General features: G+C 36.3%; 2 protein-coding genes across 6 annotated transcripts in view; one reads left to right on the top strand and one right to left on the bottom strand.

Moving 5' to 3' along the window:
• The window catches only part of grin2bb (glutamate receptor, ionotropic, N-methyl D-aspartate 2B, genome duplicate b), a 109,632-nt gene extending 101,430 nt beyond the window's left edge, over positions 1-8,202 (top strand). For 3 of the 5 annotated variants that reach the window (XM_046837511.1, XM_046837510.1, XM_046837512.1), the window contains one exon: positions 1,849-8,202. In XM_046837511.1, the coding sequence (XP_046693467.1) occupies positions 1,849-4,314 (2,466 nt within the window). In that variant the 3' untranslated portion in view covers positions 4,315-8,202. The remainder of the gene's footprint in view (positions 1-1,848) is intronic. The other 2 variants (XM_046837513.1, XM_046837514.1) reach the window with 2 other exon arrangements.
• Positions 8,203-12,661: 4,459 nt separating this feature from the next.
• On the bottom strand, positions 12,662-22,881 carry si:ch211-243a20.3 (uncharacterized protein LOC100151507 homolog). Its single transcript, XM_046837623.1, has 4 exons — positions 22,578-22,881; positions 17,847-17,984; positions 15,247-15,376; positions 12,662-13,476 (listed from the first exon to the last, which is right to left on the bottom strand). The coding sequence occupies exons 2-4, from the start codon at positions 17,968-17,970 to the stop codon at positions 13,161-13,163; spliced, it is 570 nt and encodes a 189-aa protein (XP_046693579.1). The 5' UTR covers positions 17,971-17,984; positions 22,578-22,881; the 3' UTR covers positions 12,662-13,160.
• Between the last annotated feature and the right edge of the window lie 912 nt (positions 22,882-23,793).

Genomic DNA, 23,793 nt, shown 5'->3' with positions numbered 1-23,793 from the left:
GTAATATATAGAAAATATATTAGATTGGCTATGCATTTCTAAATGGTATCTATTTGAGAATGACTCTCAAATCCTCTGTTTCTGGCTTCCCCAGAGTGTGTACCCACATGTGTAAAGTTTAACTGTCATTTTAAACAACAAATAATTTTAGCAAAAGGAACTAACTCTGAAGAACCATATGAGTAAAAGTGCTTCCCAATCAACACTAAGCTAAGCAAGCATTTATCGGTTGTAATTGATTTCATCATATTTAAGTCATTTAAAACCAAGTTGATTCAATTAAGTTGTCCCTTTAACTAAGTTGTGTAACTTATATTATATACTTTTCCTTAAAAGTCTGGGGACTTGCATTTTTCTTAACTTTCTGGGTGTTATTTTTTTTTGCCAATCCCAAAAACAACCCAAAGGTGTGCAAGAGATATGTGTAAAGGGATGAGTACTGTCTGTAAAAGAATGGCCATCTCATTCAACCAACTTTAACCCAAATGATCTTCTTTGTAAAAAAAAAAAAAAGGTTGATCAATAAGACTAAAAAAAAAAAAAGGTTGATCAATAAGACTAAAAAAAAAAAATTCTGAGAAAATCTCTGAAAAACACAGTTAGTGTAAAATAAATACAGTTAAAAAAACATTGTGTTTTTTTTAAAGAACAGATGTCCCCATAACTTTGACCAGCAGTCTCTATAAATATAAGGTTTATATCATTGTAAAGTCAGCTTCTTTATTACAAACACTGAAGTATGTCTTGAGAAGCGTATAATCAAATGTTGAAATATTAAAGTATAAAGCAAAAAGAACATGGTTGGGAGACACTGTAAGAGAGTAGCTTTAGGATAAGAAACACAAAAGTAAAGAGAACTATGTATGTGTGGGAAGGGGGATTAACAGGTGATAAAATAAAAGATAGACACCTCTCGAAGTGAAACAGGAAAAAGAAACAATATCAGAGGCATGGCGAATATGCCAGTAGCAGTACAACCAAAGGTTTGGGAGATAAATTAGCATAAAGTACCAAGCTGGCAAGAGTTACCAAAAACAATAGGGTATAGTGGATATATGACTGGCACAAAGGAAGTGCATAAAAACAATGGATAAATATGGTGATACAGAAAAAGTGACCAAAGGGCAGACAAGAAACTGTTGATGATAATATCTCTCACTGTGACAAAGTGTGGGAGTCTTGTATATATACAGTATTTACATAATAAAAGTTTAAAAGGTTTACATTATGATAGCAAATAGATAGAATTGATATACAGCATGTAAAAAATATAAATTCTTATTCTTTCATTTGACAGTGCATTTTTTATTTGGATATGGGCATTTTTAAGCAATACATTGACACATGATTAAGTTAAAAAGGTTTAGATAATGTTTCACATAATAATAATTAGTTATCTTGACATGACTAATACTAAGGAGAACATGCTTATAATATGCAAAGATGTCAGTTGAATTTTAACATTTTTTTAATTGATTGGTACTATTGATTGTCAATAAAAGCCTGAGTTGTTGCAAAAACACCATCAGTCACACCTTCACCACAAACTTTGTCTTTCACCCTGAATTTGACAATAGCCCCGCCTTTATTTGACGTTTTAAAGTCTGTTGTATAGACCTTTAATGAACCTATGATTCACAATTTCATCCTTTAATGTTATGAGGCCAATGTTATTTTGTTCAATATGTTGTTTTAATTTTGCAAGGACAAATTAAATACTGATGCTGTATTATTCTGTATAAATATTTGATTCTGTATTTTACAATTAACCATAAATGCAGCGAATTATATATATATTTTTACCTCTACCCCCTGTCATTTATTCTTACGTTTCTCTATTTTCTTCAGGGCATCTATAGCTGCATCCATGGTGTTCAGATCGAGGAGAACAAATCAGGCCTCAACTCTCCGTCTGCCACTATGAACATGAACATGAACAACACCCACTCTAACATCCTTCGCTTGCTGCGCACCGCCAAAAACATGACCTCTGTGCCTGGGGTCAATGGCTCCCCCCTCAGTGCCCTGGACTATGGCCACCGTGAATCAGCTGTCTATGACATTAGTGAGCATCGACGCAGTCTGGCAGGCCACAGTGACTGCAAGCCCCCACCTCCATATCTGCCAGAAGATAATATGTTCAGCGACTATGTGAGTGATGTGGAGAGGACTTTTGGAAACATGCACCTGAAGGACAGTAACCTGTACCAGGATCATTACCTGCACCACCATGGGGGCACGGGATCCGGACTGGCTCTGGGTATGTCGGGTCCCTTGCCTAACCGACCTCGTAGCTTAGGCAGTGCCAGCTCATTGGAGGGAGGGATGTATGATTGTGACAGTTTAGGGGGAGGGGTAGCACCTATTTTCACTACCCAGCCCCGCCAATCGCTGACCCACAGGAACAGGGAAAAGTTTGACCTGATTGCAGGTCATCCCACCCAATCGAGCTTCAAGTCTGGCCTGCCTGATCTATATGGGAAGTTTTCCTTCAAGGGTGGGGCGTCCAGTTCAGGGTTTATTGCGGGACATGACAGGTACTGTGGGGGAGGAGGGGCAGGCTCGGGAGGGGACGACGGAAACATCCGTTCTGATGTTTCAGATATTTCCACTCACACAGTGACCTATGGAAATCTCGAAGGCAATGCTAAGCGCCGCAAGCAGTACAGAGACAGCCTGAAAAAAAGGCCAGCATCTGCCAAGTCACGTCGGGAGCAGGATGAAATTGAGCTGGGCTTTCGGAGGCGCACCCACCATACCATCCACCACCACCACCACCATCATCCTGTTACACAAGGGCACCGTTCAGCAACCCCACCTGTGGAACGCAAGAGCCTGAGAGGGGGCAACTCCTCATATGTGTTCCGTGACAAAGATAACATGAGGGACTTCTACATTGACCAGTTTCGATCCAAAGAAGGGGCATCTCAATGGGAGCACTTGGATTTGAGTGATGCCCCCGGAATGGGTGGCGGAGGGGGTCTGGGTGGGGGCGGATGTGGCGGCATAGTCAGCAGTGGTGGTGGCGGGGGAGCGTGCACTAGTTTGGTTCCTGTGGACGATTTCTTGAAAGGTAAATCCAAGAAGACAGAATGTAAGGGTGGAGTGGGAGGATCTCCTGGGCAGCAGGGCCATGCATGCTGGGAAAAGAACATTGGAGGGGTGGGAGGTTTGGCCGGAGGGGATTGGGAATGCCGTAACTGCCATAGTGGAGGCAACAAACCCATTTGCATGCATGGGGGAGGAGGGGGTGTAGGGGGATCAAGTGGAGGAGGTGGGGGTAGTGGACAAGCTTCCAGCCGGCCAAGCTCAGCCACTTGCAAGCGATGTGATTCATGCAAGAAGCCAGGCAACTTGTATGACATCAGTGAGGACAACCACCTTCTCCTGGATCAGATAGGGGGCAAGTTTCCCCTGGAAGGTGGAAAGGGAGGTGGTGGAGGTGGAGGGGCCCAAACCCAGGTGCAGAGGCGCAAGTTTGGCCCAGGGGGCAGGGTGTTGCGTAGACAGCATTCCTATGACACATTCGTAGACCTGCAGAAAGAAGGGGCGAATAGGATGGGAAGCTCTGGAGGGTTTGGAGGAGCATCTATGCTTCCTCAACCCCGTAGTGTGAGTCTGAAAGAAAAAGATCGCTACACGGAAGGTGCCAGCCCATATGCCCAGATGTTTGAGAGGTATATGGGAGGGGAGAGGGATACTACATTTTTTAGTGCCGGGGACCAAGGGAAGGGAGGTGGATCCTCGTTTAACTTGTTCCGTGGGGGTGAGGGTGGGTTGCACCGTCGCTCAGTAGGCGAAAGAGACATGAGGGACAGGGATAGAGGCATGATGGGAGGAGGTATGGGAGGTACCCGAGGGGTTGGGACTTACTCCTTGTCTAAATCTCTCTACCCAGATAAGGTGAACCAGAACCCATTCATCCCAACCTTCGGCGATGACCAGTGCCTATTACATGGCGCCAAATCGTACTACATCAAAAAGCAGCAGGCACAGCCGCAGCAGCAACAGACGCAACAGCAGCAACAGCTCCTCAACAACAACAACCGGGCAGACTTCCGTGGCTCCATGGGGGTGACTTCTTATTTGCCAGCCTCTGCCTCTGCTGGCGTTTTATCCAACGTGGGACCTCGTTTTCCCAAGGAGCTGTGCCTGGGTGGGCCACTAAGCAACCACCATGGAGGGGCACCAGGCAACAACAAGCTGCTGTCAGCAAGGGAAGGGTTAGGAATGGGGCAAGCACAGAGACCTTTCAATGGCTCAAGTAATGGACATGTATACGAGAAGCTCTCCAGCATTGAATCTGATGTCTGATGATTATGTTGAGTAAGAGACAGAGGCAGAAAAAGAGAAAATAGAAAGAAACAAATGGAAAATCAAAGGCAAGAGGCACCAGATTAAGGTAATGACCAACTGATCATGTCTACTTTGTCTACTAATTTCACATTCAAAACCAAGAAAGCAAGCAAGATGAACTTATCTAATCTTGATACAGGTGGACAATGCACTGTTGGAGCCCTGTAAATAGAGAGAAAGGACCTGTTCACAAGACAAAAGCTCAGACCAGATAGTGACAACCTCAGTATCTCCCTCTATTTTATCCTCTCCTCTTTTTATTATCCCTTCTGTTTTTCTGCTTCTCATACCAAAACACAATGTCCGATCCAGTACACAGACCTGTGTCGTGAAAAGAGAAATCAATTATAATCTAGAAACAACAGGGTAAACCTTACAATAATTGTATTAATCATGTTAACAATAATATTATTGGATATGATTATGTTCATTTCGGGATTGATTTCTGTATGTTATATGCGGTAATATCTTTGTACTCTGTTTACTATTCTTTGTTAGCATACTACTTTGCATAGAATACTTATTTCATCATGGGTTGTCATTTGATCCTATTTGTTGACTGAGCTTGCATTGTCTTACATCATCATGCCGTTTTGCCCTGATCTGGAACTCCAGGATCGCCAGGGACAATGCCAAGCTGGGAAAAATGTAGACAAACTTGTTTTCCTTTCAGCTTTATTTACTATTAATTATTCATATTTATTTCATTTATTGAGTGCTCTAATATTATACATAAAAGGCATGATTTGCAAGGTACTTCAATTGTACTCAAGATATTGTGCTAAAGGACAATTATTATGATCTCTTTTTATGGCTTTACATTTTTTTTATAGTTTTGCAATTATTGTCAGTAGAACGTTGGTTTAGTATACAGCACATTACGTGCCTTAGCAGAAGTCCCAGAATTCTAATTATACAGGTCATGTTGCTATGACAGCTTTCTGGTCACTGCACACAGATTGGTCACTGGATGAGTATTCATGATTTCGGGTCATTACTTATGATAAATGCAACTGATAAGGAAGTGTAATGTCCAATTACGTGCAGAGACATAACACAATCATAAATTGGATGATTGTGCTGCACAGATGTAATTTAGAATTATTGTTTTCCAAAATTTGTTTTGAACTGAATTTGCACAGCTCTTCATGAAACCTGATCAAATGTTTTATTTAACGCATTTATTAGATGTAAGAATCAGACAGGAGAAATACATGTCTTTAGTATTTTAATTGAGCTGCAGGGTGTTAAAATCAAATATTGGCCTTCAATTAACTTTAAATAACTTCAATTAATTCATGAATTTTCCGTCTTTGGTTTACCTTTTTTCTCTTTCTTTTTTGTGCACCATTAGCCAAGAATGATATGGGTGTTACAGGATATTATGAAAGAGCTTTTCCTTGGCATCTGCTTGTATTTTATAAGTGTAAATATTCCTTTTTCCACAGTGTACAGTGAGGATACAGCAGAGATATAACATTAGAAAGATGTTTTACTAAATTAGATATGAAATTAGATTTTTCTCAACAATTCAAATTGTCCAAAAAAATGCATAAAATATCATAAAGAATGTACAAGTCCTGTCACCCTGTCCATCTCTGGGAGGCAACATTTATATATATATATATATATATATATATATATATATATATATATATATATATATATATATATATATATGTTTGCTTTTATTTTTTATTTGTCAAATAAATATGTTGCAGTAAAATATAGTAATCAAATGAAACATTATATAATTAATCATTTATATATATTAGTCCAATGACACTTGTACAACCAAGAACTGGGTTATTTTGTTTTCTGTTACAAGGAAAAAATACACTTGGGAAAATTTAGTTGTATAATTACTAACCTGTGCCATATTTACTTTTTACTTCCACCAATGAACATGTTACATTGCTGGTAGTCCCAGACATCCAATTATTTTAAAATATACCTATAAAGATCGATATGAGTTTGTTTTTGTGTGTGAAATATACATTTTCTTTATTCACATTTTATAAACATACTCAGCCAAACAGATCTCCAATTCAAGCACAATGTTTATATCAGTAATTGCTGTGTAAATATCTATTTTGTGGACTTTAAGAAAATACCACTTTTATCGCCACACCTTATTGATTTTTTTGCTAAGTGTGTGAGAGTTTGTGAAACCGTGAGTACATTGTGAGATACATGCATGCATCTTTCTTTCTATTTTGCATTCCAGCTTTTTAAATTATGTATAATTCAAATACCACGTTCTGTGTTTTTCTTTTTCATGTAAAGAAACGTGTGTTTATTTTGCTTAATTTGTACCAGTTAGTGCCACACAGAATTCAGACTGTACGGTCTGGCATGACGGGCGGATACACTAATGAGAATGGACATTATGGAATATAGATATGAAAAAACTTGATAGATGTAAAACAGAAAGCATTATCATGTCTTCAGTCATCTGATTTATTGTGTGGGGTTTTAACTTGAGAAGTTTATTTTCGTTCTTGTGTTTATAGGGCTAATTTTTTTCACTGTAAGGAAATTAAATCTTAACCTATCATTGCAAAAAAAAATTGCATGTTTGACCCTTAGCAAAATGTGATTTTTATTTTATACAGTCTTTTTATCTGATTGATTCCTTCAATTGAGTATGTTCCTTAAATGACAGATATTTTGCAGGTTTGGTGTAAAATTATGCAGTGTGGCCACTTCTTCTGTCACTCTTGATGTTTTATGTGGGATGGATATTTGAGAACAGGACAGAGAAAATCTGTGTAAGTGGGTGAGAGTGAAACAGACCGTTTCTCAGAAAGGAAGTCACACAGGCTAACTCCTAAGCTATGGGGATAGCAGTCCTAAGGAATTCAATGAATTAGCTGTTCAAATTCCTTATTTTTGCACGAAATTGAGCTGGCAAGGAACAGGGTTCGCCTTTGCTCTTCCTCAGAAACAGCTGCCGTTCTTCCTGTAACGTAGCCTATAGTTTGGACTCACACCAATTCACTGGAGGCTCTGTGATAGCAGAGTTGTTCACTGCATGTAGGTGGAGATCACAAGAGACTATGGCAGGAGTGTACACATGAGAGAGTGAAAGATAGTAGCCTACATTTCATTTTTGCACTCTGTTATCATTTTTACTCATGTATATGATTCTTGGGAGTTGACTGTTGCACACAGAGAGTGCAACATTGTTATTGAGCATAGGCTTATCAGTTCCTGTTTTCCATTTGCTCCTCAAATCCCTTCTCTGCTATTGTATGTCACAGGTATTTGTAGAATACATGTGCCTGAACTCATGCTTGATTACCTCTGTGTGTGGGTATGTGTGAGACACACTGCACATACATTGAAGTTCTGCTGTAAATAAATAAGTCCCCTTTTCCATAATTTTTAATATATGGAGATAATAAGATGGGGTAATTTGGCATAGTCTTTTGTTAGGAAGGTTTTATAACCACCATCTAAGATATAGAAAAATCATGTGACCAAGGGTAGACCCAACATTGCAAGGATAAAACATGCGCCTTTGTTGTCTTTCATATGAAGTGATATTTCTAATTATCTTTTTTTCTTTGTTTATTTTTTGGACACTTACTTTAAATGTTACTAACAAATTACAAATGTACAGATTGTGTAAATATGACCAAATGGTTTCTCTTAATCCATTTTTTGTATAGAGAGAGATTACCTGTGTTTAAGATTACAATAATAATTTAACAGGAAATTTCACAATACTTAAGATATTGAGAATACAGACACAGTATGTGTGAAATATAAGTGCTAAGATATATTCTTCTGTCTCTTTGTATAAAACAGTGTTGACAGTAAATAAAAGGGAGAAATCCCACATTTTGTTTCTTGTTTTCAACTTCTTCCTTTTTTCTGTTATATCCTAAACTGACCGTAATATATAATATTCATCAGTATTTCCTTTTAGATTTTAGAATGCAGTTTGGGGCACACTGCATTAATGTGTGCATTAAACACTGCATTGATATATGGTTTTTTAAGAGTGCTTTTCTTTACCAATCTGTAATTTTATTCAGTTAACTTGGGATATAGTTAAATACACTGCACAGTTGCTATATGTCTCATTTAGTTATAATAAATATCATGTTTAGTTATGTTAAATATTACGGTATCATACAGTATAAAACCTTTGGAAATACTTATGCAATTCTAGATATCATAAAACCAGACGCAAGGTAGAATATGGAACACAAATACAGTACTTTTATACTAAATAGTATTCAGTGGCATGCTACCATACAGTGGCATATTATACAGTCCACGGAAGAGGTATTTAATGTGTGCTAATCCAACACCAAACCAACTGCCATTCTAAATAGTATGCAACCAAAACAAATGCATGATAAAGAAAAGAAAACCAATACCCTACTGCTGCACTAATCAGTGCACTATACTCACTATTCACTTTATTCACTTCTATTCACTTTATTTAAACAATTATTCATTACTATTCACATCAAACGTTGAAATGAGGTTAAAAAACCAACATGGTTGTTGTTCCAGAAATACTCAAGTATTTTAAAAGCTTCTGATCTCCTATGACACTGTAGCCTTTAGGGTTTACACATACTGGTGAGAAAAACAAAAAACATTAATTAAGTGCCAGTTTTATCAGCCTTGTTGATGAATGGCCAGACTGACATTAAAGCTACTGTATATTGAAAAATGCACAGGACATTGAAACGTGGAGGATGGGCTACAACAGCAGGAGGCCACACTGAATGCCACTTCTGTCAGCCAAGAACAGAACCGGAGGCTGCAGTGGGCACAAACTAGACAATTGAAGATTAGATAAGGCAATGTTTTTTCCAATACTCAACTGTCCAATTTCACTGAGCCTGTGCCCACTGTTGCTCCAGATTACCATTATCTCAGTGTGCTGTTATTCTACTATTCTGAATAATATGCAGTCTAAAGTGGCAAACAGATGGAAGCGGAGAGAGGGTGAGCAAAACCTATACTATATTCCCATACTAACTAGTATGCAACTTATAGCATAGATTTGGAGAAAATCCGATACTGAATCGTATGTTCGGGATGTAGGGAAAAGCAATATGATTGACATCTGCTGTGGTTTCCATGGAAATGTTGCAGCACCATCACAAGATAGGAGGACATCAATGTCAAATGTTGACTTGGTAGTAAAAAGAAAAAAAAAAAGAGAGAAAACATTATTAAAAAAATTTTATATCAGGTTTAAACATTTCATTTGGTTGAAATTATGCAAAGCCTAGAGACAGGAAACGAGCCATCACACCCGATATGAATGTCTATAAAATATTCAGGGGTGCCTACAGTTATCATTGTCGTTTGGGCTTAAAAATATAGTAGCAGGTTCATCGTCGCATGAAGCTATTCACTTGCTTTCTCCTCACACACACACACACACACACACACACACACACACACACACACACACACACACACACACACAGCCAATCCTGGAATACGCTGCAACACATGTAACTATTTCTTGACAATTAACTGTTACCTAGCAACTGGCTCTTTTGAGAGAGAGACCTGTGGGAGACATGGAGAGAGAGAGATCTGGTGTGTTCACGTCCTGGTGGATTGGATGCTACAATGAATCAACGCACAATGCAGAAATGGCAAGTGCAGCATGAGCTCAACACCCACACTCATCAGAGAAAAGACAGAGAAGGAGAATGATGAGAAGGATGGAGATGCAAAGAGGAAGAGGAGATGTCTTGGCCAAAGATTATGGTGAAAGGATGAAGAGGAACAGAGGAGATTATGGAGTTGAAGACTACTGATGGAAAGAAGGATGGAGGGACCATACAGTGTAGGAGCTCTTAATAAGAGCAGAGTTAGAAACTGAAGATCATGGTTGCAGTGATGAGGAAGAGAGGAGAGAGGGAAGAGTGTTGCTGTAGAGACAGAGCACAGCATTTTAGAGCTCAAGTTTTAATGAGGACACATAGTACATGACACACACGATCATACTCACACCTGAACACATCTATTTACATTACAGTGCTACAGCAATACACTGAACCCTACAATAAAGAAAAAGAGAAAAACAAATATAATGGGATGTCACATGACAGATGCTCATGAAATTACCTTGTTTAAGTATTAACTGATGATACACAATGCATTACTTTTGATGTGCAAATACTGTAAAATGAGAAACAGAATGAAAGTCATTCTGGTTGTAGGGATCTGCTGGTCTGTAATAATTTTACATGAATGCATCATACACCCTAGACACACACCCACATACATGCAGTAATCCGAATATGAAAAATTCACATAACCCGATCATAACTCGGAGCAGGTGCATATCTGAACGCTTCACACATGCAGAATTCTAATGAGGATATTTCCAAATGTATTGGAAATATCAGTATTATCTATGGTGTGTTTTATTTACAAGAAACACAAAATATATTACCTCATGATTCTCTTCAGATGTTATGTTTCACACGTTTCTTTCTACACGCCTCTACATGTGTTATTTTTTCACATTTTCATACTTTTTTTTGTATGATTAACCAAATTTGTAATTCATTTTTGCATATGATCACATATTGCTCAGGTTTTTTTTTTTTTTAAGTTGCGGATCAAAGGTACTTAATTAATTGCAGTATTCCTCTCATTTTTCCTTTTATTTGGAATGCAGTCTGATCCTTAACCTGTGAATCTTATATTAAATTAGTTGGTCGTTATTTGATTTGACCAGATTCTCAGATTGGAAACACTTGTTTCCAACACTTGTTCACCTGAAAAAGTGGCACAAGTCTGCCACCGTGTGGACATTATAGTGTAGTTTTTACACAGTGCTTAGAAGATTTAAGACACCTAATTCTTCATTTTAAATGCAATTATGAGAAGCCAGATATTTTTACGTCACTGAATGGGTGTGCGACAGTTAGAAATCCTAAATATAACATACATACACTATCTCTATGCAAAGGATAAAGGGATTATGGAAAGTACATAAATGCCTTCTGTTTTTGTATTTATTATTGTGTTAAATAATTAATTATAATTTAATTAAAATGACTGGCATCTTCAGGTCTCTCCATAGATATTCTGTTGGGTCCAAGTCTGGGCTGTATGTGTCTCGGTTCCAAATCCACTCCTGTGTTGTCTTGGCTGTATGCTTTGGGTCTTTGTCATGCTTTCTTTGCCTCATTCTAAGGCAGTATGGCTTGTGGAGCAGGCTATCTGTAGCAACCTTTCCGTATATGGCTCCATATAGTCTTTTTTTCCTAATATTTAGTTTTCTGATCTATGCTGCTGAGAAGAACTTCCATAATATGAAGATCCTGACAGGTTCTGAATTTTAACTTTTTGTATATATTAGTATATTTACAAAAATAATTTGAACTTCATCATTATAGATTAACGTTTTCAGTGTATTCAATAATGTTTCTAATGTTAAAAAAGTAAATTAAATCCATAGGTAAATATTTGTTATTCTAAACAAACTTTTTATTAGTTCTGTAATAATAATATATTATTACAATACATACACTATATGTTATGTATGCACATTATGTGTATTACACAAGTGTAAAAAGTGAAGGTATATATATATATATATATATATATATATATATATATATATATATATATATATACTGTGTGTGTGTGTGTGTGTGTGTGTGTGTGTGTGTGTGTGTGTGTGTATTTTTATTCATTTTTTTAGTATACCATTTTTACAGCAAAATGACAAATACTAAATGTTATTACAACAAATTACAGGGCAGGAAAAGTTTAGCTAACAATTAACAATTAATCTAATTTTAGATAGTAAAAAAAATTAATTGTATAATTGTTATCAGTATCTGTCATCATCTTTAGACGTCAGCATTCAGAAAAACATTTGAAATGTCAAGCCCTTATATTTAGCGTTTTGCATCATATATGTATATTATATATGTAATGAATCATGAATCATGAAAACAGTCCAGGAATTGTAGAAATCTTGAAACTAACTTTGTACATATTATGTCATATCGGTCGACGTCTGCTTCAGTTATATAAAATGACAGTTCAGTTGACTTCATTTCTGCTGAATTATTTCTGCTTAAGTAGAAATTATAGCATTTTATAGAAAACATAGACATACTGGGTAAAGCATTTAATTCAGATTATCGACAAACAAACTACTTTTCTGCTTTACTAGTAAATTATTTATTCAACTCAACAAGTTGTTTTGTGAAGTAATACTGTACATGTCTTGTGAGTTGGTGATTTTGTACTGCATAATTAATGTAGTCAATAAAAACCATTAAAATCACTCATTCAGTGAGTTTCAGGACATGTTTATTGAAAAGCAGATTACTCAGCTAAAGCTCTGACACCTGGGGGTTAGCATGAGTCCTCTTCCCAGAAGTCCAAACTAACTTACCAATGAAAAGTATATCTTTGAGGTTTTTGAGACTAAGCTTAACTTGGCCAAAAAGTGAAATCACCAGGGGACTGTTAATGGGTAGGCAAGGTTTTTTATGCTGGAGGTGTTAGCTACAGTCCAGTAAAAGCCGCTTAAAGTTTCCTCTGCCAGAGAACTCTGATTGGACCTTTGAGATCTCAGCATACACTAGCACAGCCAGCAGAGAGAACATATTCCTGTATAATTTATATGATGTACGTGACTCATTATATGAGCTTAATACAAGGTTAACAACTCAACACAGACAGCTTACTGATTATATTCCATACATTATTAATAATATTTGCATATTATTTATATTGTTCTAAAATATGAATATCTTTGTCTATAATGCATGTCGGCCTTTCCTTTCTGTCTATCTTTCTATCTCCCGCACTTTGACCTTGCCGTTTTCATCCTTGTACAGCCTCACTCTCCTGGTTTGAACCACCCTGTTCACTGGCCGGGCCACTCGGACCCTGTTCCGTGGTGGGTACTGTGCCAGACTTGTGCCTACACCTTTTAGGCTCTGGGGGGCTCCTCTGGTGGCTTCCTTGTCTTCCTTGTAGTAGCCATGACGACGGAGAAAGGGCTCCAAGGTTGCTAGGCGATTGTTGAGGTCTGTGATGCGCCTTTGTAAGTGGGAGACTTCTCTGAAGAGATCGTTGAGGGACTCAGAGAGAGGACGTACTCTGAGAAGCCATAGAACAAAGTTTTACAGATATTGAGGGGTGTGCTTATATATATATATATATATATATATATATATATATATATATATATATATATATATATATATATATATATACAGTATATATATATATATATATATATATATATATATATATATATATATATATATATATATATATATATATACTGTGTGTGTGTGTGTGTGTGTGTGTGTGTGTGTGTGTGTGTGTGTGTTTGTGTGTGTGAGAGAGAGAGAGAGAGAGAGAGAGAGAGAGAGAGAGAGAGAGAGAGGATTTATGGGAGTGTGTGCATGTCGATAGCAAAGGAAAAAGTGTGGGCAGTATGTGGGTAACACTGCATGCGTATTATAGTGAGAAAAAGTTTACATAAGTATCTATATGAGGTAGCATGTGTGTGTGTGTGTGTGTGTGTGTGTGTGTGCGTGTGTTTGAGGGTCTGGTTTGTTTAAGCTACAGAAAAAAAGAATAGATACATGATTTCATAGCAACCTGCAAAGCTGAGCTACATGTATTGCAGCTAACAATTGCAGCTAATATTTGCAAAGACACAGAAACAGACTTTGTTGTATAAGCAACATCAAAATTATGACGTTGTTACGGATTTATTTTGTTTCGTAAAAGTGTTACAGATTAATTTTGTCATTATTTTTTTAAAGGCCAGTTATTTAATTTTTATTGTAAATAGCTTTCTTTAACTCAATTGTAATTCCAAGAGAAAAGAGTCGATTTTTATTATACAACGTCTCCAAATAACAGGCAGCCATGTAATAACTTGCAGCAGTCGGGACTTTGTGATAAGCGCCATTGTGTATATGACTAAAGCCTGCACAAAACATTTAACTTCTTCCAATCCCTGGGGCCATTAGTGGGAGTAATCATCCTCACATTCCTCAGTTTTATGTCTACTTCCTAAACTATATCATTTGTAAGAGTTAATAAATAATGTGTCAATGTGGAAAAGAAGAAAACAGACACAGATCCAGGTGGCTGTTTTTGTTTAGGCTTTGTAAATTTCGTCATAATTATATTCGCAAACCTTCTGCCTAGTGAATATGCTATTTTTTAAGGCATCTTAAAAAAAATATTGTTAGTATCATATAATGTCGTAAATATGCAACATATTTAGCAGCTGTTTTTCCAATAGACCAATAGAGGAAAAAAAAAAAAATTATATATATATATATATATATATATATATATATATATATATATATACAGTATCCAATTTTCAAGATATTAATATGATATGCTATTATAAGTTATTATAGATGTTGAAGCATTTGTAAAAGCTTGAATACATTCTACATATTTACATGGTGTGTTCTGGTACCTCTGCCAAACAAACCTAATTGATGTGTGATTGAATGCACATTAAGTAAAAAAATCAGTTGTTAATTAATCCCTTTATGCAGAACATTTATCCTCTCAATGTAGAAAAGTGCATTTCCATTCAGAAATGGTTGCAAGTGCATCCCCATTAGAAAGACAAATTATGCATCCAAACAATGCTTGCGAAATCCTTCTTTTATGACCGTGTGTGACTGCTCTCATCTCACAGTCTCCAGGCTACTAGACTACACATCTCATAGGATGCATTATCCTCCAATATAACCTCCACTGATTTATCAAGACATGCAGCTTTGGCCAGTCACTGGTCCCCTGCTTAGCCAGGACATAGTCTGAGTTCCTGTGAGAGTCATAATGCTGTAATGAAAAATGTAATGTAAGTGTGCCAGCACAGCAGTATACCTTGAGTAGTCAGGCAGGAGAGTATTGGGCTGGGAGTGCAGCAGCGTCTTGATCTCGTTAAAGATGCGCTTGCCCCATGTGTCCAGCACTCTCGTCACACTCCGAACATTAGCCACATTCACATGCTCCACTATGGGGACAACATGAAACCACACAGAGAGAAAAATATAATGAAGTTAAATACTAACGAGTTGAGTGAGACACCATGTGACCTTGAATCAAAGGTCATGAAGATAATGAGATCATTAAATTAAATTGGTGTCCTTGTATCCTCAGGTTCATTTGCGTCTACTATTGTTAGACTGCAAGGCTGTAGAAACTGTCAGATGGTGAGTAGAAAACAACGTCATTTTCAGTCCTGTACAATCACATATCATTATAATATCTGCTGAATCTCTGGGAGGGTTATTTTACTTTATAAATGATCAAATTCAATAATTTTCCCAGCTCATAGGGCTACTCAATTATTTTAAATAGAAACATTTAAATCTCTGGATTGTATAAGATTTGTTTACTGAAGATGGTTTGCATTTCAGGGGAATGAATTAATGTCTGTCCACATTATCGCTGGTTTCTGAAAGAATGATGTTTTACAGATTAAAAATCATTCTTTCAGAAACCAGTGATAATGACCAGTAATAATGAAATTTTAGGCAACCGTCATTTACTGCAGCAAAAAAGACACAATTTGATCTACAGGCAATTAAATTAATACTGTAAATATGTTATTGTCAATAATATATTATTAGTGTTTTGAATGTAACCTGTTCCCTATTTGTGACGGATGTTATTATAACTTTATTAATTAAACTGAACTTTTAAGGACTGGATAGAACCAAAAGAAAAAAACTGTTAATACTGTCATTCAAATTAGCTCTTGTTTTGTGAGGATGTATTTTACAAACTGTTAAAGATGTAACACTTTTTTTTAAGCAGAGTCTCTGTTAAATTTCTTTCTTAAAAATGGATTTACATGCATTCCTAATCATTTTTATGCTTAATTTTTATGCAGTCACGCTAAACATTATATGAAAGTAAAAATTAGTAAGAGGAAGCAGGATAACCATGTGTGGGGAAAAATATGTAAAATATTAATAAGCTGCTTATTAATAGTCACATTACTGTTGGAATTGTCCACTTTCACATTAAGAGGCCATTTTTCTTATAATTAAACTCATGACAATTTTTTTGTCAAATACAAATACTACTACTATGAATACTATTACTACTACTTATTGTTGTTGTTGTTGTTGTTGTTGTTGTTATTGTTATTGTTATTATTAACACCTTCGGCTCTGAGTGCCTTCAGTGCCTTCTTTTTAGTCCAACAGACCATAAGATGTACCAAAGGCTATACCATTTAAACCATTTTCTATTTAAATGTCATCCGCAGGAGTCTGTAATCAATGTGGAGACCATGTAAGTCTGGGGGGTAATGTGCTCTGACTCTCTTTATGGGCTTTTGCATTATGAACGAACCAAAACGTAGTTCAGGAATCTAAATCTGCTTCAGGGATTTTGCACAGTAGGCCAGTCCTATTTGTGTGGCGAAAATCAGATTAAGATTTTAGTTGACACAATGCAAAAATAGCTCAGATATAGAGGACTCTTAATATACTCTATAATGTAAATATAATGTTTGGTACTGTAAAAGTGTATGTTGTCTATTGTTAGAGAGCATACTTGGTTATGTCTAATCACTATGCGATGGGTGGGAATTATGAAATGGGAATGTCACCTCTAGTTTTCATGTAATAGTAAGTTCATGTAATTTAATATTGTCAAATTTCAGCATGTGATGGGTTTTCCAGCCTGTCACAAATTTTGCATTAGGGACGTCATTGTTTTGTTAAATACCTGGGGTGTGTTAGAATAGAACAACCTCTCCTTGTTTGACCTCTTGCACAATTAAAAACAAGATGCAGGCACCATGAAGTCATTTGTAATTAAAATCTGATTGTAATAGGGTATGAAAAAGAGTCATTTGTAATTGTAATTTGATTTGCTATTGATTGCACTGCAATTTGCATTTTTGCCCTGAAGCATTGACTTTCAAACTTTGAGACAGTTCTGTGTTGAGCAATAAATTACATAATGTATAATTATTATGTACTGTACTTGAGTTATCTCTAGATAGAGTGTGTGTGTAGTTAATTATTTGGCACTGGTTGTATTTAAGCTTAAAGATGTTAAAGAAGTTAAATCTATTCATGCGACATGTAAAGTCAGAGGAAATATTGTGTGTTCCCCACTCTGGTGCAACATGTATATACAATACTACAGCATTACATGTATGCAGTGCATGCAGAACAGCAGGAATGTGTGTTGAATGGAAAGTGACATATTACACTGTTTTTAGCACTAATTCAGTTCTTTGCCATTTTTAACCCTTACAGTATGTGCAGAATGTATGAGGAAACAAGCCAGCATGATGCAACCCCACTGCAAAGATGTTTACTAACGCAAATGCAGGCAGGAACTTCAGGAACTTATATTTATTAAGACAGTGACCTTTTCATTTTGACTTTTATTTAAAATCCACTGAGTTATTTACTTTGCATGCAATAAATGTTTTGGTTTTTTTCTCCCCCAAAGTTTACCTCCTTCTCTATAGTTCCAGGTGCTATGATCTTCCAGCTCGTTGCTCATAGCACGTGACGAAGCCAAAAACATCAAAATGACAACCAGCATCATTACTGTCCTTGTTGCCATGGGAATGGGCATGACTGCTCAGAGGCCTGGAGAGAGAAGAAGGGGATTTCAAAAGTTTAACAGAAAACAGATTTGCACCTGCCGGTGCCTCGGTCCGAAAGTAGCAGAACGGTCATAGATAGTGAAAAAAGAGAGAACGAGAGGAAGCGATAAGGAAAAAAAAAAGGAAGAGTGATTACAGATGCACAGAAGGAGATGAAAAGCAAGTGTAGCTGAGCTAATAAGCCAACTTCATTGACCTCCATGGCAAGCTTCACAGAGCAGCTCGTCTCTAGGGACTTACCGTCAACGTCAAGTGTGAATGAGGAAAGGACTAAATTGTGTGCTCTTAACCCATCTCTGTGATGTATATTTTGGTGACCCCCATGCTGCTAATTAACTAATTATAACTGCTGTACTGTCAACAAGGTGCATAAACAAACAGAGACAAGTTTCTTAAAAGCATTTCAGCACTATCATCGTTTAATGGTAGTGTGAGCGTTACATTCAATTCTCTCTCTCATACACATGCTGTTGCAATGTACTTCAGGAAGTATTTATTTTAAAACAAGAACATTTTTAAACACCACCAGCAGTGTTGTGCTAGTTACTAAAAAATAGTAACTAGTTACAGTTACTCGTTACTTCATTCAAAAAGTAACTTAGTTACTTTGGTAATTACTTACACCAAAAAGTAATGCGTTACTGTTAAAAGTAACTTTTTAGTTACTTTTTTAAAGAACCTTCTTTAATGTTCCAATTAATGCCCTTTTATGCGTTATGGTCTATACAAACACAAAACTGACTTAAACACAAAGTCATTATTAAACACTATTTTATTAAAGTCAGACCAACACAAACTGAATATATCACACAGATTTCTGAAATAAATAACAAAACAAGGTGAATAATATATTCAGAATCAAAAACTAAAGTGGCTTCTGCTGTTGTGTTGAGCTCTTAAAAATGTTCCTTTCACAGCTGAAGTATGAAAACTATCAACAATGTAGAACAGAACACCGGGTTAGCTTCTAGCTTCTAGCTCCTCAGGCATTGAGGTCCTGGAGGAGCTTCGACATATTGGAGTTGCTGTTTATCGCAGTAGATACGAGCTTCGAACCAGAAAGACACAGCTTACATTTGACTCAAAAGTTTTTGTCTTTATGCTCAACTAAAGTGAAATAATGAGCATATTTCCACTTTGAGAAACTCGTCTTGCTCTCGCCTCGACTCGCCATTACTGCCGCACAGACCTGAATAAACTGAGACACGCCGACAGCGCGTCTTCTTCATGTTTACAGTGGTTCATCCACCAATCCAGCAATGCGTCTTCTTCGTGTTTACAGTGGTTCATCCACAAATCCTACAATGCGACACTGCTGTAAGCAGGTTAGACTGTAGTCTACACTTCAGCTGAAATTCATTCATTTAAAAAGGAACGGGTAACGCACCATACGGTTACGGTAACGAAGTTACTTTATTTTTAAAAGTAATGCGTTACAGTATTAGTTACTGTCAAAAGTAACGCATTACCGCTAACACGTTACTGCCCAACACTGACCACCAGTGTCAACCAGCAACTCCTTACTTCATTTTAAGAACTCCCCCTAAGAGCTATCTGGTAAATAAATAATGTAAAAAATGATTAGTAAAAATATGGATATAATAGAATTTATAAGACCCCCATGTCATGTTTACAGAAGTGCCTGTGTACATGCATGTGAATCAAGAAAAATCATTTTTATTTTTGACAGCATATGGGATTGTTAATGTTGGGTTGTTGGATAAATGTGTAAGAGAAAGACAAAGAGGCAAAATACTTTGTGTATATGCAAAAAGTCGTTGTTTCCTGAGAAATTCTTTGTTCTATTTACATGAAACAACATGGATAAAACATTTTGGGGTTTTTTTTTGTTTTCAAAGGCAGAACAGACAAGCATGAGAAAAGCAGAAAGGAATGATGGTCTTGTGACCGCTCTTATTCAACTGAAACTTAATTAGTTCATTTGAAGCTTCAGAGAAAAGTAGCCTTTGTTCAGAAGTCCCAGATGTTTAGAGCCTGGCTCTGAACATCAGCAAGAGCTGACTCAGAGGCAAAATCAACAATACTACACCTTTCTATTTAGGATAGGGTTAAGCCCATAGATTGCTCACTATTGATTACATCAGTGATATGTGCTGTAAAGGGTAAAGCTTTACATAAATCTGTATTCGTAGAGGAATGTAACTGGCACTTTTGAAACTTTTGAATTGAAACTAAGTGAGTCAGTGCCATGGTATTTCTCTAAATGGCTCCCGTTCCAAAACTTTTAAAGAGAAGGGCCCATATGGAGACTGTATTACACCACAGTATCACTTCTGTCTCTCACCATCACTTTCAAAATAAATATGTAATTTCGTGTTCATTAAAAGACCTAAACTGCTCCTTGATCAGCATTTTCACTCCAGGGGTGGTATTCATGAGAGTCCCATGAACATGAGCAGCTGGTAGTATAATTGCATTAATTTTGAGTATGAAATATAAAATCTTTTACTTATACACACAATCCTTTACACACGTGCACATCTATGCAGTCATTTTAAATGAATTAGTATGTTCATGGGTAAGGACCATATTCAAATTTAAGTGCACAATGAAGATTTAATATTACATTTGGACAAATTAATGTTCACACCTCAAATGTAACTCCACTGGAATTTATGAAAAATGAGTAAAGTTTGAGTAAAGCATGAATAAGACATGTCTCAGTTAGCAGATATATCAGCTTGAGAGATGAGCAGTATTAAGTCCAATGCCAATATCGATAAGATTGTAACCATAATATGTCATGCTGAAATTGTAGTTTTCTGTTGTAAATACACAAAAATAAATGGCATTCAATGCTAATATTAAATGCATACATATGTCGCTATCAATTCATTAATAGGATTGTCCTTGTAAAGTGAGTAAAGTATTTATTTATTTATATATTTATTTTGCATATAGTAGCTGCATCTTTATCATAGTTATAGTATCTTTTAGTTTTTCTACACGCAGCAACATTGAGTCCACTGACTTGCAAGCAGTTATCTTACACAGTTGCTATTAGCTTTGAGTCAGTATCTGTTGTAATACTACTACTACTACTACTACTACTACTACTACTACTAATAATAATAATAATAATAATAATAATAATAATAATAATAAAATGCAAAATAATAACTTGCAGTGGATCAAAATGTGTTACATTATCTGTTTAATATTGGTTCATCCATATTGCTAAATGACATTTTCTACTATTTATACAACAATAACATCATACGTAGAGTATCCTTTATTTTATAACCTTTTATTGGTATGATTTATACAACAATTGTATTGATTTATCTATTAATTGTTTATTCATTTTATGTTACATCTAATCACATTTGACCTCACAAAGAAAAAAAGCTATTCCTTCTTCCATCTGCACTTTCTATCCCTTATTTTTGGGAGGTTTAAAGGTAAGTGTTTGTATATAAAGGCATGTTCTTTAGACACTATTAATAAACACCATTTTAGCACTTTTGCATAAGAAAAATCTGGCAACCCTGAAGGCATTACCTACATGCAGATAATTTGCATAACCTGAAAGGAGAGCCCGAAATATCAACTTGTGTACCTGCGTAACCAAACTTATAACACAGCAGCCTCCCTGACATAAATATTAGCATGATTTTTGTACTTAGGTTTTCAGCTCTTAAATTTGTAAATGATATTGAATAGAAACAAATTTAACCTGGGATTTGTGATCTGCCACAGTTTGAGTTGGAGAAATTGAAAACAGAATGAAGACACAGCAGGAGGTAAAGCTTCAAGTCAACAAAGAAGACTAGACAAGTTGGAATAATTCAGAAATTAAAGATGAACAAACATCAGTGTGTAAAATGTTAATTCCAATAGTTCTGTTGTACATAGGATTCATGGGATCATACTGTCTTAAAACAAATATGAATTTATTCCTACCATTAAACCACCATTTGAAGACACTAATAAAACATTATTAGTAAAGGTTGAATTTGTTGATAATAGAACATCTGTGAGTCAAGACATAAAGCTTTAAGATTTCACAGGCAACATCTTTTACAGGTGAATAGTTTGAAAATGTTGACTGTTTAGAAGATGTTGGTCCACACAAATTGTTTAATCCCACATTTACAATATCTGGAGTGACACAGAAGCCAGAGTTTCTCCGCTGGACAGATATTTTCTTGACAAATACCATATGTAAAAACGTCCGCAAATATTAAAACACAAACGTTAACAACTGTTTGAGTAGCTGACCTTTCCAAGTGCTGGTGCTATATAATATTAGCTGCAATGCTACAATGAGCAAAACAGATGCCATATAGAGTCCGCTCCTGAACTAGACCTAATCATCTTCTTTCCTAACAGAATCGTCAGATGGACCCATGCACATGACTCTGATGTCAAATATTACATACTAAATATTTAATCAGCGCTTGACAGTTAAACCAGATGAACATCATGCACTTATAACATTTAAAGTTATAAAGGAGAAAATTATGGAAACTGAACAACTTCCATAAACTATAGTATAAAAGCATTTAAGATGTTTAAAGAAATCTTTGTTGATTCAGAGAAGCATTACACTTACACTTTTAGCAGGTGATGGTATTCTTATGCTGGTTGTCTTACACCTGTTGCAAGAACTTTTTATGTACTAACAGATGTTTTTGTTTTACTCGCTCCTGCTTTCCTTTTTCTTTTTCATAATCCTTTTCTATCTATTGGTTGTTCCTCCCCTTCCCTCTCTTCTGAGTATCAGTGTTTATAGGTAGACCTATCCAAGTTTCGTCCCACTTGTTTTTATTTGGGACAGAGAGAGAATTCACACTTTTTAAACTATGTGCAACTCTCCTTCTCACTCTCTCTCTCTCTCTCTCTCTCTCTCTCTCTCTCTCTCTCTCTCTCTTTCTCTCTCTCTCTTTCTCTCTCTCTCTCTCTCGCGCTCTTCTGTAATCCAGCTGGGAACCTTTTACCACTGTTTCTTTTGGCCCCTCCTAACCAAGCTCCCTCTTTCTCCACAAACACCCCTTGCCCCCAAATACCCCACCTCCTCCAAACAATACACACTCAAAATCCAGCAAATGACAGGTTGGTAAAGCACAGAACAAATCTGTTTTTCTTATACGATTTAAAGTTTATAAAAGCCTGTAAAAATGTCTATGTTGTTCAAAAAAAAGACTTTCTGTTCCTAATAAAAGTATTGTATAGATTATTATATCTAATAAGTCAGTATATTACCACTGCCCTATAAAAGTCTCATATAATCAAATTTAATTTCTGATGCGTCTCAGAACATTCCAGAGTTGGACCAGTAGTGTTAAATGGTGTGTATTGGATCCATATGTAACCCATTTTACGAACTCAAGAGGTAGATGAAAAGAGAGAGATTATGAAACTGGAAATATTTTTTAAGTCTCTGACTTCCAGATGTTATTTCTCTTTCGGTTCCCCTCTCTTTAACTCTCTCTCTTTCACTCTCTCTCCTTTTATCTCTGATCTGTTTTCACTGGATTTATGAGATCAGTCTTGGCTTCTGTGCTACTTTCCATCTATTCAGTGCTAGGCTGCAGTACGCATGCGTACCTGTTTCTCATTAAGCACGACTCATTCATCACCCCAAATGGATTCCTTCTTATGCTCCAGCGTGCTCAGGCGATAGGAAGTTAGTCAGATAACTAACGTCCATGTGTATGTGTAATAGCTTGTTATAACAAGCTCAATATGATTTTAGAATAGCATGACTTCTTAAAATAGCTGCTCTCCTCATAATAGAAATCATTACTTTCCTGCGAAGCAGAAATAAC

Source organism: Silurus meridionalis, chromosome 24, assembly GCF_014805685.1.
Source record: "Silurus meridionalis isolate SWU-2019-XX chromosome 24, ASM1480568v1, whole genome shotgun sequence".
Classification (NCBI taxonomy): Eukaryota; Metazoa; Chordata; class Actinopteri; order Siluriformes; family Siluridae; genus Silurus; species Silurus meridionalis.
This window is presented reverse-complemented; position numbering and strand designations above follow the sequence as displayed.